At 35.9% G+C, this 17,101-nt stretch overlaps 1 protein-coding gene across 1 annotated transcript in view; it reads right to left on the bottom strand.

Moving 5' to 3' along the window:
* Window positions 1–903: 903 nt before the first annotated feature.
* Window positions 904–17,101, bottom strand: part of LOC103115258 (potassium voltage-gated channel subfamily D member 2) — a 33,179-nt gene continuing 16,981 nt past the window's right edge. The window contains exons 2-5 of the mRNA XM_060195662.1: window positions 14,582–14,677; window positions 10,814–10,906; window positions 5,744–5,988; window positions 904–3,521 (exon numbers count right to left, since the gene is read on the bottom strand). Coding sequence (XP_060051645.1) covers window positions 3,344–3,521; window positions 5,744–5,988; window positions 10,814–10,906; window positions 14,582–14,677 — 612 coding nt within the window. The 3' untranslated portion in view covers window positions 904–3,343. The remainder of the gene's footprint in view (window positions 3,522–5,743; window positions 5,989–10,813; window positions 10,907–14,581; window positions 14,678–17,101) is intronic.

Genomic DNA, 17,101 nt, shown 5'->3' with positions numbered 1-17,101 from the left:
CTCTCTCCCTCTCTGTCTTCCCCTCCTCTCTCCATTTCTTTCTGTCCTATCCAACAACGACATTAATAACAACAACAATAAACCAACAAGGGCAATAAAAGGGAATATATATAGTATAGGTACCAGATTTACTTCTTTTTGGTCCACACTGTTCAAGAGGCAAGTGGCAATTAGGGCATAGGATAATAAAGTGGGGACCATAAACTGTAGAGACTGTAATACCTAAAAGTACCATATGCAAAAGACATCTACTTTTAACCATATCACTTTCTTTTTTAAAAAAAAAGATTTTCCCTTTTGTTGCTCTCGTTTTTTATTGTTGTAGTTATTATTGTTGTTGTTAGATAGGAAGAAATGGTGTCTTGAAGAAATGGTGGGAGAAAAGGAAGACAGGAAGAGAGAAAGATAGACACCTACAGACCTGCTTCACTACCTGTGAAGCTACTCCCTTGCAGGTGGGGAGCCGGGGGCTGGAAACCAGATCCTTAGACCAGTTCTTACGCTTTGCGCCAAGTGCTCTTACCCCGCTGCACTACTGCCCAACTTCTTATCACCTTCTTTTTAATGACTTACCAATCTTTGCAATATACCTACATTATCAGTTTGTAACTGTGGAGTTGTAGTTGACAATATAGTCCTTCAAAGGTGATCATTTAAAGTTATGACAGGCTTTTTTTTTCTAATCCCTTAATGACACTAAGTTTTCAATTAAAGTATCTGCCCATATAATCATTGCTGTTAAAAGAAATTCTAATCTCTTTACCAGTTTTTACTAGATGTAAATCTTGTTCACAATTGATAGACTCTCTGAGTTTTACCTGTTCATGGTTCTTCCAAATATGTGAGTGTGACACATTCTTTTTTTAAAAAAGAAATCTAAGAAAAGTACCTGTAGACCACATATTCCTGTTTGAGCATGCACATGTTTTATTTAAGCAGTTTTCCAAAGGTCTATTTTTTCAGCATAATGCAGATATTATGCTATTCTTGAAACAAGATCATGGATTTCAAACAAAATTGTCAAAAACAAAGACCTTGGTTACTTCATATGGTACACAGAAATAATTACATTTCACTTACAACACAGATGCACTTAATACAATCATCAATAGTCATTCACCACCAACACAATATATTTTTAAATTACCTAAACACCAAAAAGTTGTTCTTTCTTTTCCAAAAGTCTAAAGAAGTTAATAGTTTTGGGATAAATGATAAGTCAAAAAAGGAGGCAGAACTGCCAATTGAAGTCATCTAATGCATTTTTTTAAATGTTGTATTAAGAACATGAAAATAGAACTTCTTGTTGGGAATCAAAATACCTAGTTATTCCTGATTGTGGTTTTCTTAGTCTATTCTTTAAAAATGCCAACAAATGCCATAAAAAAGTTTCACTATATATTTTCTCTAGAAGCATTAAGTGACACGAGGCAGGTGTTAATGTAATTATTAATATTCACGCTTCAGGAAGATTAGTAACTTTTAAAAGACATACTAGGAATAAAGCCAGTTCTTCCCAAGAAAGTAGAGTTTATCTTACCTTCACTCAGCAAATGTTTATTAATATCTACTGTGTGCATAGTACTGTTCTAGAAGCTATTCTAGAAATGGGAAGCAAGAATTTCTGGCTTTACTTGAAAATAGTTTAATTCCTTCTTATGATAAATTATGATAATCATTTAAAATATCTATATGAAGGATAATTCTTAACTTTTTCTGTGTATAGAAACTAAACTTTATTCCTTACAATGGTGGTTCAGAATGAACGAAACTTCTTATTTGACATAAAACTTTATTACACTGTCACGTGCAGACACATCTGCTGATATATTTAAAGGTGAAAAGGCATAAAGACTTTTTCACTTAAATGTACATAGACATCAACATTGCATCACAAAACTCCTGTTCTCTTGATTTAGTAGAGAAAATTTTTCCTTGCAAGGTAAAGGAACCTTTCTGAGATAATTTTGTGCTGCTTCCTCCAGTAGTGTAGAAAGCTTGCTTTCATCAAATATTGCTATATAAAGCACTCCAGTTTATCTCTGCATTTCAATTCCTATGTGTTATTCTCAAAATGTATTCAAGATCTAAAGCAAAATAAATAATACATCAAGTGAGATTCTGGGATCATTGGTCCTGTAACGCTAGTTCCATCCAACTTTTATGACACGTAGAGATAAATTCAGTATTTGGGCTTTTCTATAACAGCAAAGATATCAGAGATAATTTATAGATGCCAACTCCTTTTTTTTTCTCTTTCCAAGGGGATTGATGTTGATAATATACTTACAAGATAATTGGTTGGGGAATACAAAAGTAGGAAAGTTGTTTGAACTACAAAAAGTCCTGTTGATGATGATAAACCCAATAGAAAGGCGCTATAGAAATACAGGAAGAAGTAACACACTGTCACAGAAATACTGTGGACCAAAGAATATTACTGAAAAACATTAATGGCACAGTATTTTTGGATTAAAAAGTTATTTAAAACCCAGCCACATCAGAAGCTTTTCTGTGAATGTGGTATTTTCTCATATCTATGAAATCTGGAAAGTACAACAACAAAATATCCTGATTCCTGATACAACAGGTGTACAATGAATTATTGCAGTTGTAACAGTATCTAGGTACAAGGTAAAATGAGAATTAATACTGAACTATCTGAGCACTTTAAATGTACTAATGAGCATCCCCAGGAGAAATACTGTGGTTCTAAAAGGAGTTTATTTGCACAGCTCACCATAGAACATGAACAACCCGCTTGTAAGTGCACAGAAATTTCCCCTTTTTATAATTATAGTTTATCATGCCTATTCTGAAGACAACAGAAGGAAACTGAGAACACTGCTCCAAAGAATTCTAGCATGCATTATCATGGTTGCCTTCAGTCAATACAAATGTGGTGTATGAGATTTTTAAACATACTAATAATCTTCATTACAGCCAATGTTCATGGCTTCAACAGGAAAAATTTTTATCAAAATGTTTTTCCATATTTTTTTGTTTTGCATTCAACTGGAACATTATGTTCAAAGATTCATTTTATTTGTTTTATTAAAAAAGAGTTCTGGTTATAAGAAGCATCAGTAGGAGGCATTTCATTGTGCTCATTCACAAAGTCAAAGGACCATAGGTTACATATAATAGGTCCAACTGTCTAGAAATGCCATTTGGTGTTTTTATTTCCATCCTCTGGTTTAGAAGCTTTGTTTTTTTTTTGTGTGTGTCACTTTCTTGATTTGCCATTTTCATCTACAAATGGTTTATTGTTTCTTCTCTCTTCCACACTGTAATTCTTTCCACAGCTAGGGCTGTCATTCTCTTAGCCCTGGTTCCAGTAGTCTTACAAAGCAGACACTCTGACAATATTTCCTCCTGAGTACTCAGGAGATTCTGGCCTGTCGTCTCCTTCAGGTGTGGTTACTGGAGGTGTTGGGATGCTTATTATTGCTGTAGTCACATAAGGTTGTTCACAGTTTAGTTTAACACACTCTTCCATTTTGGCATTTAGACTGGATCGGCTGACGAGGAAAACATATATTTAAGTAAGCCAATTGTTTATTTGAAAAAGATCTCTCTACAACTGAGGAATACATTTCTTTTTTTATAATTAACATTGTAAATGTCCAAGAACAATTTTCATGATTAAAAAAAAAATCAACTCTTAAATAATGTTCGACCCATATTAGTCAAGGTATTAATTAACATCATACAAATGTCTAAAATGACAGTTCAGTTTAGTTCAAACAATTTTACCCCAATTTTTTTTTTCAATTATGAGAGAAAGAGGATCAGATAAGTTTTTGGAAAACTTGAGTTAAACAAAGTTTTTTTTTTCTTTTTAAGACAAGATTTCTATGAGATTTGAAATACTGTTATGAAAACCAAATGCCCTGTGGATTGATCAGAAATTAATTTGATTTCTTTGATCAGAAATCTTTTTAGCATTTTCTCTTTGGACTGTATGCTGCTTTTAAAGCTCTCAACCTTGCAACGGCCAAATTTGAAAGTCCCCAAAATGTCAGTCATTATGACATAATACTTCAAGTCTTTTCCAAGTGGTACTCTTGCAGGAGTTTTATCTATACAGGTATGGTCAAAGGGAAAAGGAACAAGGAGTGGCATATATATGTGTGTGTGTGTGTGTGTGTATATATAGCAACTTAAACTTGATATAATGTAGTATCAATTAAAATCCCTGTGTCCTAAGATTTTAATTCTCAACATTTATCCCTTTCCTACTTTTTGAAAAAGATGTAAAATAATGTACAGGTAGGGCATCTTAGAGATTAAAATATTTCATTGCTTTAAAATGTAATATTCTGATTTCAGAGACATGATATATATATATATATATATATATATATATAATTTATTTTAAACAACAAGAAAAAATTATCTTGGGAGAAATTTCTAAGAGACTTGTCTAATTTGAGTGTACTACTTTTTATTACATGTATATGTTCATGGTAAAAAGAAAAGAAAAGAAAGAGAAACATGGTAAATGCCAAAAGGAAAAAATTACTTAAATTGGCCATAGACTAACCAGAATAAGTAACAGTAACTCTTCCTTCTTTCCTTCCCTCCCTTCCTTCTTTATTTCTTTCCTTCTTTCCTTTTTTTTTTTTTATTGCCAACAGGCTTATTGCAGGGGTTCAGTGACCTTTTTTTTTCCATTCTATTTTTACTTGATAGAATAGAGAGAAATTGAGAGAAGAGGGGAAGATAGAGAGGGAGAGAGAAAAAGAGACACCTGCTGAATAGCTGGTGGTGGGTACTGAACGCAGTCCTTGCAAATGGTCATATGTATGCTCAATCAGGTGTGCCACCATCAGACCCCAGCAATTTTAACATTTCACTCATCTTAACTTTCTTTTTTGTACTGAATTCATAAGTTTGCTTGTTGTGATTAATAAGATTATAAGGATCAAAATTATGTAATGAGTCTGAAGGTTTGTGTCAGCTCAGCTTAAATTTTCATTGCTAAATCGAACGTATGTTTTTTAGGTAGTATTGCATACTTCTCAATCACATTAGTATTGATTTAATCATTTTTAGTCCTGCTGACTATCTTTTTAGGTCATTTATATTTGCATCAAAGGTCTGCTAAGTACAGAGGATTCTGCTCAAATAAGAAGTTGTAGAGTTGGGGTCAGGTGGTGGTACACCCAGTTAAGTTTACATAGTACTAAGCCCAAGGACTCCCACAAAGATTCAGGCTTGAGCTCCTGGCTCCCCATCTGCAGAGGGGACATTTCACAAGTGGTGAAGCCTGTCTGCAGGTGCCTATCTTTCTCTCTCTCTCTCTCTCTCTCTCTCTCTCTCTCTCTCTTCCCCATCTCTCTTATTTTCTCTTTGTCCTATCCAATAAAATAGAAGAAAATGGCTGCCAGTGCCAGGAGTAGTGGATTCACAGTGCCAGCACCAAGCCCCAACGATAACCCTGGAGTAAAAAAACAACAACAACAAAAACAAAAATAAACAGTTGTAGCAGAGTTGAAGACATTAGAAATACATTTGCACATAAGTGATCATCTTACTACTACTTCAGTTCTGATACAGATAACACTTTTGACTCAATAAATATGCTAGTAGATTCCTTCTCCCTATTTGTTCATTATCAGATTTGTCTCATCCTAAAACCCAGGAGCTAGGATTTAGATACCACAGAGGCTGCAGGTGGAGAAAATGCTTTGAAATGCAATATAGGTTTATGAGTACAAACACAGAGAGTCTCAGATACCTGTTAGACAGTGGAGTTCTCTCCACACATCTGATTTGAATTGTGCTGAGTTCTTGCACGCTGCCTCTGTGGCTTCCTGATACATTGGTGTTGGGAATGCGGAAAGTTTTTTTGTGTCTCCTTGAACAGCAGGTACTGGTAATCCCTTGTGAAGAGAGAGAGGGACTGTGACTTGAAGGACGATTAACAGTTGCAACTTCCATGCAGCTCTCTTCAAAGACTTGTTCATCCACAAACTCGTGATTCTGTTCCAATGGTATAAGAAAATGTGAAGAAAGCAAAAAAATTCATTATAATTTTAAAGAAGGAAATGAATAACTTTATTTTTAAAAATCAAATGTGTCCACTATATAAGTAGTCCGAATGTTATCCTATGGATAACCAAAACTATCTCCAGAAATTTTTGAATATCAAAGTCAACTTCTGTTGACACTTGTGTGAAAAGAAAATATCTCTAGGCCTCGAGATTGGAAGATGCAGACTGATTTTTATCAATTTATAGGCTAATTTTATTTTAAAATACACTTTTAATATACACATAAGATCTGGAATTTACAAGCTAAAAAATAAATAAAGACCCTTGAAGATGTTGAAGATGAAGATGAATATAAATACATGACCACAGGGGATGTGTAAACTCACATTTAAAAAAAAATTTTGAACAGTTTGAAGCTATGAAAAAGGACTTTTTTTTTTTTGAAAAGGGATCACTTTAATCATATTTCCCAGGTTAGAGGGTCTGTTATATACTAGCAAATGTTTTCACATGGGAGTGAAAACATTTTTTAATTAGAAAATGAGATAACTAAGAAGCTTTACATTTCTTTAGATGTCCTTGTAAAATTTCCAGTACATAGAAAAATAAGACTTATTAGTCAAATAAATAAAATACTTTTATCTGCAAAGTGTGTCACTTTATGTTTGTCCCAGAAGGGGTTAGCCCTGAAAATATTATCTCCTTTTTCATCTATATGGGACATTATTGACTACCCATGATTCCATCTCTACCTGTGTTTAGGGGTCAAGCCTAGAAACAGACAGTATATGAGAATCATTTCACAAACAACATCTTTAAAAAAGCTTATCAGGGGAGTCGGGCTGTAGCGCAGCGGGTTAAGCGCAGGTGGCGCAAAGCATGAGGACCAGCATAAGGATCCCGATTCAAACCCCGGCTCCCCACCTGCAGGGGAGTTGTTTCACAGGCGGTGAAGCAGGTCTGCAGGTGTCTATCTTTCTCTCCTCCTCTCTGTCTTCCCCTCCCTCTCTCCATTTCTCTCTGTCCTATCCAACAACAACAACAACAATAATAACCACAACAATAAAACAACAAGGGCAACAAAAGGGAATAAATAAATAAAATAAATAATTTTTTAAAAAAAAGTTACATTTGAAAAAAAAAAGCTTATCAGATGAAGAAGTGACTACAATAGTTGGATAAGGGCAAAAGACCTCTGATAGATCCCTGTCTATACCATCACTGGTCACACCCATTGGGACATCATTATAAGCACTTTTGTAGGCTTCTGTAGTGCCATAGCCTAACTATGAAATAGCAAATGTTAGAGACTGCCCCACTTTCTGAAGGGAGGCTAGGTCATCCTACTGTGCCACCTGAAGAACACTAGCTCTGAAATTAGCACAGCCTAGAATGTTCCCAGCTGTGACTATGGACTATGAGCTGTTTGACAGGGACTCATAGGTTGTACTGGCTCCTGTGCTAAATGTGAATATAAGCCCTGGGTTAGATTATTGTGGTAAACAGTTAACTGCATTTATATATCTTCTTCAAGTTTGTAAGCAACACTCTCCCCTAATCCTGCTTCCTAGTTCTACTCTTAATTCTGACACCATCTTTCTAGACAATATTTCTGGCCCACCCCTATGTTAGCTATTAATCTCAAGCAAAAATTAAGACATAGTCTCCTAGGAACATTCCTAAAATAGACTTCCTAGCTTCCTTCTAAGATTCCTACTATCATATGCTCTATTTCTACTTTATGGTTCCTGCTTATTAAACATTTTTTCTTGTTTTCCATCTTATTGTATTTCAGTTGCCAAGTCCCAGAAACTACTATGATTCCATCCTGACTTCCCTGGGCAGATACCATCACCAATGCTTCCTGGAACCTCACCTCATGAGAACCTTACTCCACCAGGAAGGGATGAAAACAAGCTGGTGATATGGATCAACCTGCAGGCATTCCTGTCTAGCAGAGAAGCAGTTGCAGAAGTCTGAGCTCCCACCTTTTGCATCCCAAAGAGAATTTTGCTCCATACTTCCAGAGGGGTAAACAATGGGGAACTTTTCAATGGAGATGATGGGATATGAAACACTGGTTGTGGGAGCTATATGGAATTACACTCCTATTACAATTATACCCCTCACCATCTTGTAAATCAATATTAAATCATAAATTAAAATAAAATATTTCAAAATACAGCATCAATTTTGTTTTTTAAAACTTATAATAAAGAATTTCCTCCTTCAATGCCCAGGTAAGAATTTTAACTTTAGAAGCATAAGTGAATGCATTTTTGGTCCGAACTACTAGAGAATTTCAATTACTATTTCTTTCTTTGTGTGTGAATAGTTTTATAATGGAAAGTTTCACACATATCAAAATCCACCTAATCATCTCTCATCCTAAAATATTAGCAAAACAATTGAAATGATTCACTGCCTTATAGGAAATAGATTACTTTAGTGCTTATTCCTTTCATTGCTTTGCTGGGACAAGCATTTTGAAGTAAATGGAATTTAATATTCACTGTTTTAAGTCCAGAGAATAATATGATTAGTTAAGACAGAATTCATGTTAAGTATTAAATTTTGTGGAAAAAATACATTGCTTAAAAAAACTCACAACCTACTTTGTTCTCTTACAACTCACATTTTAAACACATATGACAAACTATAAAGCATGAGATTCTAATTTATCTCATGAGTGATTGGAAGATATAATTTTGTTGGTGAAAACCATATATTTTTGTAGCTAGCACAATGCAAATTATATTAATTGATGTTAAATATTTTTGCCTAAAAATTGTAAAGTAGTTTTAAAAAGTCAAGTAAAAGAAGACTAAATATTTCTATTATTAATGTCATCAGTACGATTTCAAAGGGAAATCCCAAGAAATTAGGACCAATCCTTATCGCTAGTTAAAAATGCAAATATAATAATGATAACATAGTTTCTCTGCATAAAATCCTCAAGTAATATCCCATTTATTATGAGGCAGAGACGAAATTCTTAACCTCCTAAGCCTAACAGTATTCATTCATTAGCTTTCCTGTCCCTATACTTCTTATGAAACTAGGCCATAATCTCTCCTGCCAACCAACTCCTTTTTCTTCTTCTTCTTAGACCAAGTCTTAGCATCCCTATGGTGCTTATTTCATCTGTTAGTATTTCACTTCTTTGATTAACTTCCTGAGCCTCAACTCAATTTCCTTCTTGCTGGGTCTTGAAGCCTCATAGCCCTGCCTTGTTTATCCCACTGTTGCTTCAGCTGTTCACTGCCTTTCTCCAGTAACATCCAGATTTTGTCCTGCATGTAGAAACTCCATGTGGAGAGAGGCTCACTAGACTTCACAGTGTGTAACTAGCATCTGGCTCACAGTCTAACATACATCAATAGAAGGCAAATAATGCATATTTATTGAAACTATTGGTAAATGAGTGGGAAGTAAGTTGGCTTTGAGAACACAAATGATGTATCTTTGGTGAATGAGTGAACAGACTTGATATAAATATTATGGAAGTTTTGTACTACTCCATGGTCAGACCATGAGCCTCATATTTTGACAAGATGGTCAAGGAATGGGTACATAAAGAAGTGGTCCTCTTTAGAGCTTCTCCGTGGAAAAATGCAGAGTAAATCCATATTCTTTTTTTTTTCCCTTGCCTCCAGGGTTATTGCTGGGGCTCAGTGCCTGCACTATGAATCTACTGCTCCTGAAGGCTATTTTTTTCCTTTTGTTGCCTTTGGTTATCATTGCTGTTATTATTATTAATACCATCATTGTTGTTGGATAAGACAGAATGAAATCGAGAGAGGAGGGGAAAACAGAGAGGGGGAGAGAAAGACACCTGCAGAACAGCTTCACCACTTGTGAAGTGACCCCTACAGCTAGGGAGCCAGGGGCTCGTACTGGGATCCTTATGCCAGTTCTTGCACTTTACGCCATGTGCACTTAACCTGCTGTGCCACCACCCGCCCATATAAACCTGTATTTTTAAGGGACAGGATAGTGATTAAATGCAATTTTTCTTATGAGAGAAGTTGATTTTTGTTATCTATATTACCATATCTAAATGAAATAAATGCATATATTATCTTATTCTGTATTTTGTATAACTATTAATATTCACTTTGTCAAACTGTCAGAAACATTTAAACTTCACCCCCCCCCCCATTTCATCTGCATTTCTTGGAGGATGGTGGTATTTTACAGAAACTGCAATCAGCTGTGGGAATACAACTTTCCATATGCATTAATTTGACAGTTTAGACTAGAATTCAGATAATCACTAAGGGTAGAACAATTGGAAATAGGTTTCTAAAATACTTTTCTATTTGAAAAGTCACTGCAGGTTTTGGAGGGTGGGTACACAGAGCTTTGATGGTGGAGTGCAGCACAGAACTATAACTTGTAACCTTAAAATTTTGCTACCCACTTTTAGTTATAAATCAAAAAGTCACTGGTATTTTAAAAGAATTTATTATATTTACTTATTTGATAGAAACAGCCAGAAATGAAGAGGGAAGGGATGATGGAGAGGAAGAGAGACAGAGAGACACATGCTTCACCACTTGCAAAGCTTTCCCTCTGCAGGTGGGGACCAGGGACTCGAACCCAGGTCCTTGCACATTGTGTCATGTGCACCCAGCCAGATGTGCCAACACCCGGTCCCTTAAAATAATTTTAAATTTGTGGGGTTTTTTTTTGTTTGTTTTGCCAGTTACCTTAATGCAGACAGTGAAATCGTGCTTAGAAACTGTACATATTTACAAAGCGAACAGGATTACTGTCTGAACAGTAGCAGGCAGTAATGTTTGCTTCCTTACCGTGGTTTTTTCCAGGCAGTGAAGCAGGTGGTGGTGCTGAGTTTCAAAGCTGGAGCCGGATTTGCTAACAAAGGCCTGCTCATCCTCTGAGGACTGTTAACACAAAGAAGAGAATGGCTTCCTATTTTATTTGCAAACAATGAAAATCTCAGCTACACATTTCCACAGAGAGATCTGGCCTATTTCCTGAGATTAAATGGCAGCATTTTATTATTTATTATTATTTTTAAAGAAAAAGAGATAAATGTACAGCGGCTCTTAAGTTTAATAATCAGCATTTATATTTTCATCAAATTAGCAGTCTGGTCTTTGAGACTTTTCTCCCTGAACTGAAATCTTTTACTCATTCGACTATCAACTTTCTTTGAAAGCCTGAGCACTATTATTGTTCGACAATAAGCTTTACTCTAGTTCTGAGATAATCCTGAAACCCCTATCATGCTCACTTGCATGAGAACTATTTTATAAGTAAAGATTATGATAGAATCATGCACATTAAAAGAAAGTCCTGAGGTAAAAATAAATTTCTCAGGTTCTATTTTTATACCTTGTGATGTTTATTAGAATAAGTGGGGCAGGGGTAGATAGCATAATGGTTATGCAAAGAGACTCTCATGCCTGAGGCTCCAAAGTCCCAGGTTCAATCCCCTGCACCACCATAAGCCAGAGCTGAGCAGTGCTCTGGCAAAAAAAAAAAAAAAAAAAAAGAAGAAGAAGAAGAAAAATAAGTGGTGTTTCCTTCATTAAAAACTAGTATAGCCACAGGCCCTTTGGAATATAACTAAAATATGCCTACTAGCTATCTACAAAATGGAGGACCCCCCCAACTCTTCATCTGCACTATTACAGCCTTTAAGTTCATGACTGATCAACAATTTGTTTGGTTTCATATGTTAACTCTCTTTTCAGCCACCAGGTTCCAGATGCTAGCATGATGCCAACCAGACTTCCCTGGACAGACAACCCCACCAATGTGTCCTGGAGCTCTGCTTCCCCAGAGCCCCACCCTACTAGGGAAAGAGAGAGACAGGCTGGGAGTATGGATTGACCTGTCAAGCCCGTGTTCAGCGGGGAAGCAATTACAGAAGCCAGACCTTCCACCTTCTGCATCCCACAATGACCTTGGGTCCATACTGCCAGAGGGATAAAGAATAGGAAAACTATCAGGGGAGGGGATGGGATATGGAGATCTGGTAGTGGGAATTGTGTGGAGTTGTATCTCTTATCCTATGGTTTTGTCACTGTTTCCCTTTTATATAAAAAAAAAAGTAAAACAAAGTTTCATACCACAATCAAATTCCTTCTCAATTTAACTGAAAAAGAGCATAAATAATTTTGAAGTACACTTGGCAATTGATTTACTGAAAACTTTTCAACTTTCCTATGTAAAAATAGTTTTCAATTTAATTCAGATTAGAGGGTAAGTGGGCTTCTCCGACATCATTAAACAATATTCTAGGCACTATGGGTTGTATATGTAGTCCAGCTCAATTTGGAAACTGTCTTTCAGGACACAGTATCATAAACCATTGGCTATGGACTCAATACTACAATTATACACTTCCCACTCACAGCATTTGAGTTATTAGTGGCCAGCAATGATTATCAGTTGTACTTTTAAAAATATATATATCAGTTTTGGGAGTTGAGCGGTAGAGCAGCAGGTTAAGTGCAGGTGGCGCAATAGCAAGGACCTTCATAAGGATCCCAGTTCAAGGCCCTCCCCCCCCCCCACCTGCAGGGGTGTCGCTTCACAAGCGGTGAAGCAAGTCTGCAGGTGTCTTTCTCTCCTCCTCGTTGTCTTCCCCTCCTCTCTCCATTTCTCTCTATCCTATCCAACAATGACAACAGCAATATAAGTACAACAGTAAAACAACAAGGGCAACAAAAGGGAATAAATAAATAACTATGTCAGTTTCTTTATTTATTGGATAGAAACAGCCAAAAACTGAGAGGAGCAGGAGATAGAGAGGAAGAGAGATGGAGAGACACCTGTAGCACTGCTTTACCTGCAACACTGCTTCACCACTTGTGATGCTTTACCCCTGTAGGTGGGGACCGGGAGCTTTAATCTGGGCCCTTCTGCATTGTAACATGTCTGCTCAACCAGCTGTACCACTACCCAGCCCCACCAATTGTACTTTTTTTTTAAAATATTTATTTTATTTATTTTTTCCCTTTTGTTGCCCTTGTTGTTTTATCGTTGTAGTTATTGTTGTTGTTGTTGTTGTTGGATAGGACAGAGAGAAAATGGAGAGAGGGAGGGGAAGACAGAGAGGAGGAGTGAAAGATAGACACCTGCAGACCTGCTTCACCGCCTGTGAAGCGACTCCCCTGCAGGTGGGGAGCTGGGGTTCGAACCGGGATCCTTATGCCGGTCTTTGTGCTTTGCGCCACCTGTGCTTAGCCCGCTGCACTACATCCCGACTCCCCCAATTGTACTTTTAAACAACTAGTAGGAGAGGTCCTAAGACTCAGACTGGCCTTTGAACACCAGGAACAAGTTTTGGTCACCTGTAATTATTTAACTAACTATAGATCAGAGGTTCCCATAATCCCCTCTTTAGATTTCAGTGATTTGGGTGGAGGGTAGGTAGCATAATGGTTATGCAAACAGACCCTCATGCCTGAGGCTCCAGCGACCCAGGTTCAATCCCCCTCACCACCATAAGCCGGAGATGAACAGTGCTCTGATTAAAAATAATAATAATAATTATATATATATATATATATATATATATATTTCAGTGATTTACTAGAGTGGCTCACAAAATGCAGATAACTAGGTTTTTCCTCAATCATCAATTTATTATGAAGGGCTATCAGTCATTAGAGGAGCATGGATGAAACTTACTTATAGGGCAACGTACTGAAAAACACTTTTCATGTTCTTTGAGCACATTCTGCTCCTCCAAATCATCTGTTACCCAGACCAGGTGTTCTCTGAATTCCATCCTTACTTAGGGTTTTATTTTGAAGTGTCATTACAAACTTGTGGCCATTGGTGACTGAATTTAGTTTCTAGGCTTTCCTCTCTCCCAGGATGTTGGGGTTGGGACTAAAAGTTCCAGCTTGGTACTTTGGTTTAGTTCAGAATTCACTTTATTTACATAACAAAATACTTTTATAGCTTTCATCATTTAGGAAATTCTAGGGAACATAAGAGTTTTATGCCAGAAAAAAAAAAAATCAAACACACACAGTGCTACATTGTTGTCACTGGGGCCTCACTGCTCCAAGTAAACTTTTTTCTTTTTTTTTCTAGATAGAAAGCTAGAGACTGAGAGGAAGATACCACAGAACCATAGATTCCTAAGTACTGTGGAGGCTGGGCTCAAAACTGTGTGTGAGAAAGCAAGCATACTAGTCACATGAATTATTTCGCTTGCCTCAAATACACATTTCTCATTATAAACCGCAGCATCATACCATGTTTACATGACACAGTGAAACAATGCAGAAATACTGTTCAAACTTGAATGTAAATCATTCTTCTTCTAGCGTTTGCCCTTCTTCCGTAGCCAGTCAACAGCGTCAGGTTGAGCCTGATGTAAAGTTTCAAGACCTCATGATTCACTGTTAATATTTCTTAGCCCAGTTTCTAAACTGTTATAGTCAATAGAACTGGATAGAGTGAGGTCATTAAAAATGACATTTTTGTTGTGTTAGCAACCATATTTATAATAAAACTATATGATTAAGTATAATCTTGAATCAATATTACACCAATAAGTTGAACATTAGACAAAGTGAAGTGCTTGACTGTACCTGTAGTTGATTACTGAGCAGGCCATTTCGTTTACTCTGCATGTAAGCATTTGCACTTCCGCTCTTGGCTGCCCGGATCCTGGCAAGTCTGGCTTTCTAGAGGAGAAGAAATATGAATGTCTTGTTAATTTGGATGAATTGTTTTTTCAAAACAGCAAAGGCACTTGTAAAATCCTAATGTCAGCATATCTATTCTTTTTAAAATACAAGTTATTCACATGTAACTATTGAAAATTAGATTTTCACCACTTGAGTACTTTACTTTAGTTAACATTTATCATTGAGATCAATTAACTGCTTTGGAACTGGACAATGCATTTAGGAATTGTAATTAAGTCTTTACAGTAAGACCAAATTATTTCATTATTGTTTCTATCAATTATATTAAGAGAAAAAGAACAAGATTGCTTTACTTCTATTTTCACTTATCCTAATCTGAGTAGCTTAATGAAATGAAGACCCAAGAAACCAAGTGCCAACTCTATTTCATTTAAACTAATATCATTTAAAAAAATAGGAATTAAGTCTTAGGAACTGATTATCTTTTTCTTTCCTTACTTTGTCCTGTCTCTTCCTATTCTCTATTCTTCCTTTCCTTTCAAAATAAAGCCATTATCTAGCTGGATTTGTACTCTCAAATATCAGTTTTGCTTTTGAAATTGGGACTGTGTTAAATGGATTAGTGTAAACACCAAGCTAAATAATATGGGCTCTCCAAAAGGAAATCACTGAATTTGTTTACTTTGTCCTAAATAGTAAGTCCTTACTATTCGTTTGTGTGATTTCTATTTTTCTCTAGAATTTCGTTGAGCTGAAGAACATGTTGAGTCACTTCAAAGAGATACATAACATTGTTGATTTAAAATCATTATTTTTGGGAGCCAGGTGGTGGTGTGCCAAGTTAAGTGCCCACAGTATGAAGCTCAAGGAGCTGCTCAAGGAATCCCAAGTTCAAGCCTCCAGCCCCCCAACTGCAGGGGTATTGCTTTACAAGCTGTGAAGCAGGTCTGTAGGTTTCTCTCTCTCTTTCTATCTTTCTTTTCCTCCTTTCTAAATTTCTCTCTGATATATATCTATATATATATCTATATATATATATATATGGCTGCAGGAGCAGTAGATTTGTAGTGCAAGCACATAGCCCCAGCAATAACCCTGGAGGAAAACAAAACAAATATATATATTGCATAGAGGATATCTTAAATTTAGGTTTACAGTTCACTAAAGTGATATTTCCAAAATCACTATTTAGTGAGATTTGTGCTATCCCATTCTTAGAATTGCTATTATATGTATGGCCCAGCCTCTCATGGTATGAGTCTGGTTTTTACTTCCTAGAAATTATTTTGACAGAAAAAAAGGTCTCCTTTTGATTTTTCAGAATAATCCAAAAAAATGCTATCTTAATTTTTTAATTTATTTTTAAAAATTTTTTAATATCTTTATTTATTGATTGTATAGAGACAGTCAGAAATTGAGAGGGAAAGGAGGGATAGAGAAGGTGAGAGACAGAGAGACACTTGTAGCACTGCTTCACCACTTGTGAAGCTTTCCCCCTGCAGGTGGGGACTTGGGGCTCGAACCCAGGTCCTTGTGCACTGTAACATGTGCGCTTAACCAGGTGCACACCACCCGGCCCCCAAAATGCTATCTTTAATTTCTAGCCTAGACTTCTCTCTCTCTCCCCCCCCCTCTATATATATATATATTTAAGGTTATAAAAATTTACCTCAAATTTTCTAGACATATATATATATTATATGAACATATAATATATATATATATATATATATATATATATATAGTCAATAAGGAGAACATGCCTGACATTGTATTGCTATGTATATGTGTATGTATATGTGTATGCACACATATATTTTTTAAAAGAAAATAACCAAATTTCCCTCCAAAGATACTGTACAAGATGCCTTTTCACAATAGCATATTAGAGTAGATTTAATAGTAGCATTGAGAAATATGAAGTTCTCAAAATAATATTAAAATATCATAAAGCTTCAACTCCATCTATACTTTCCTGGCAAATTTAGTCTTCCTGTGTGTTGATTCTAGGGTAAAATAGTGCTGTGTACATGATTGTACAAGCTATGGGAAAATAGGCAAATTTTTTTTTGTTGCTAGTATAATATTTAGAGCCCTCAAAATGATGACAGTAGTCCGAATGAAGTTGGCAGATAGATAAATGCTACCTTCAAAAGCTGTATTGCACAGCCAGGATTTCAGATTAGACTTAATGAGTGAATGTCAAATAAAAAGGACATTTGTAAGTGACTTAGAATTGAGACATTAATTCAGAATGTAAGTAATGTAAATACACATTTTGTTACTAAAAGGGAAAAATTATTGAAATTCAGTCTTAAAACATGAAAGTGCTAATTTAAAGGTACCTATGTGCCCTTATATGTACAGCTGCATTATTCATAATAGCCAAGCAGTGAGAGAAGCCTATATGCCATCAACATATGGATAAAGAAGTTATGGAGCATACACTCAGTGGAATAT

The sequence above is a fragment of the Erinaceus europaeus genome, chromosome 8 (assembly GCF_950295315.1).
Source record: "Erinaceus europaeus chromosome 8, mEriEur2.1, whole genome shotgun sequence".
Taxonomy (NCBI): Eukaryota; Metazoa; Chordata; class Mammalia; order Eulipotyphla; family Erinaceidae; genus Erinaceus; species Erinaceus europaeus.
This window is presented reverse-complemented; position numbering and strand designations above follow the sequence as displayed.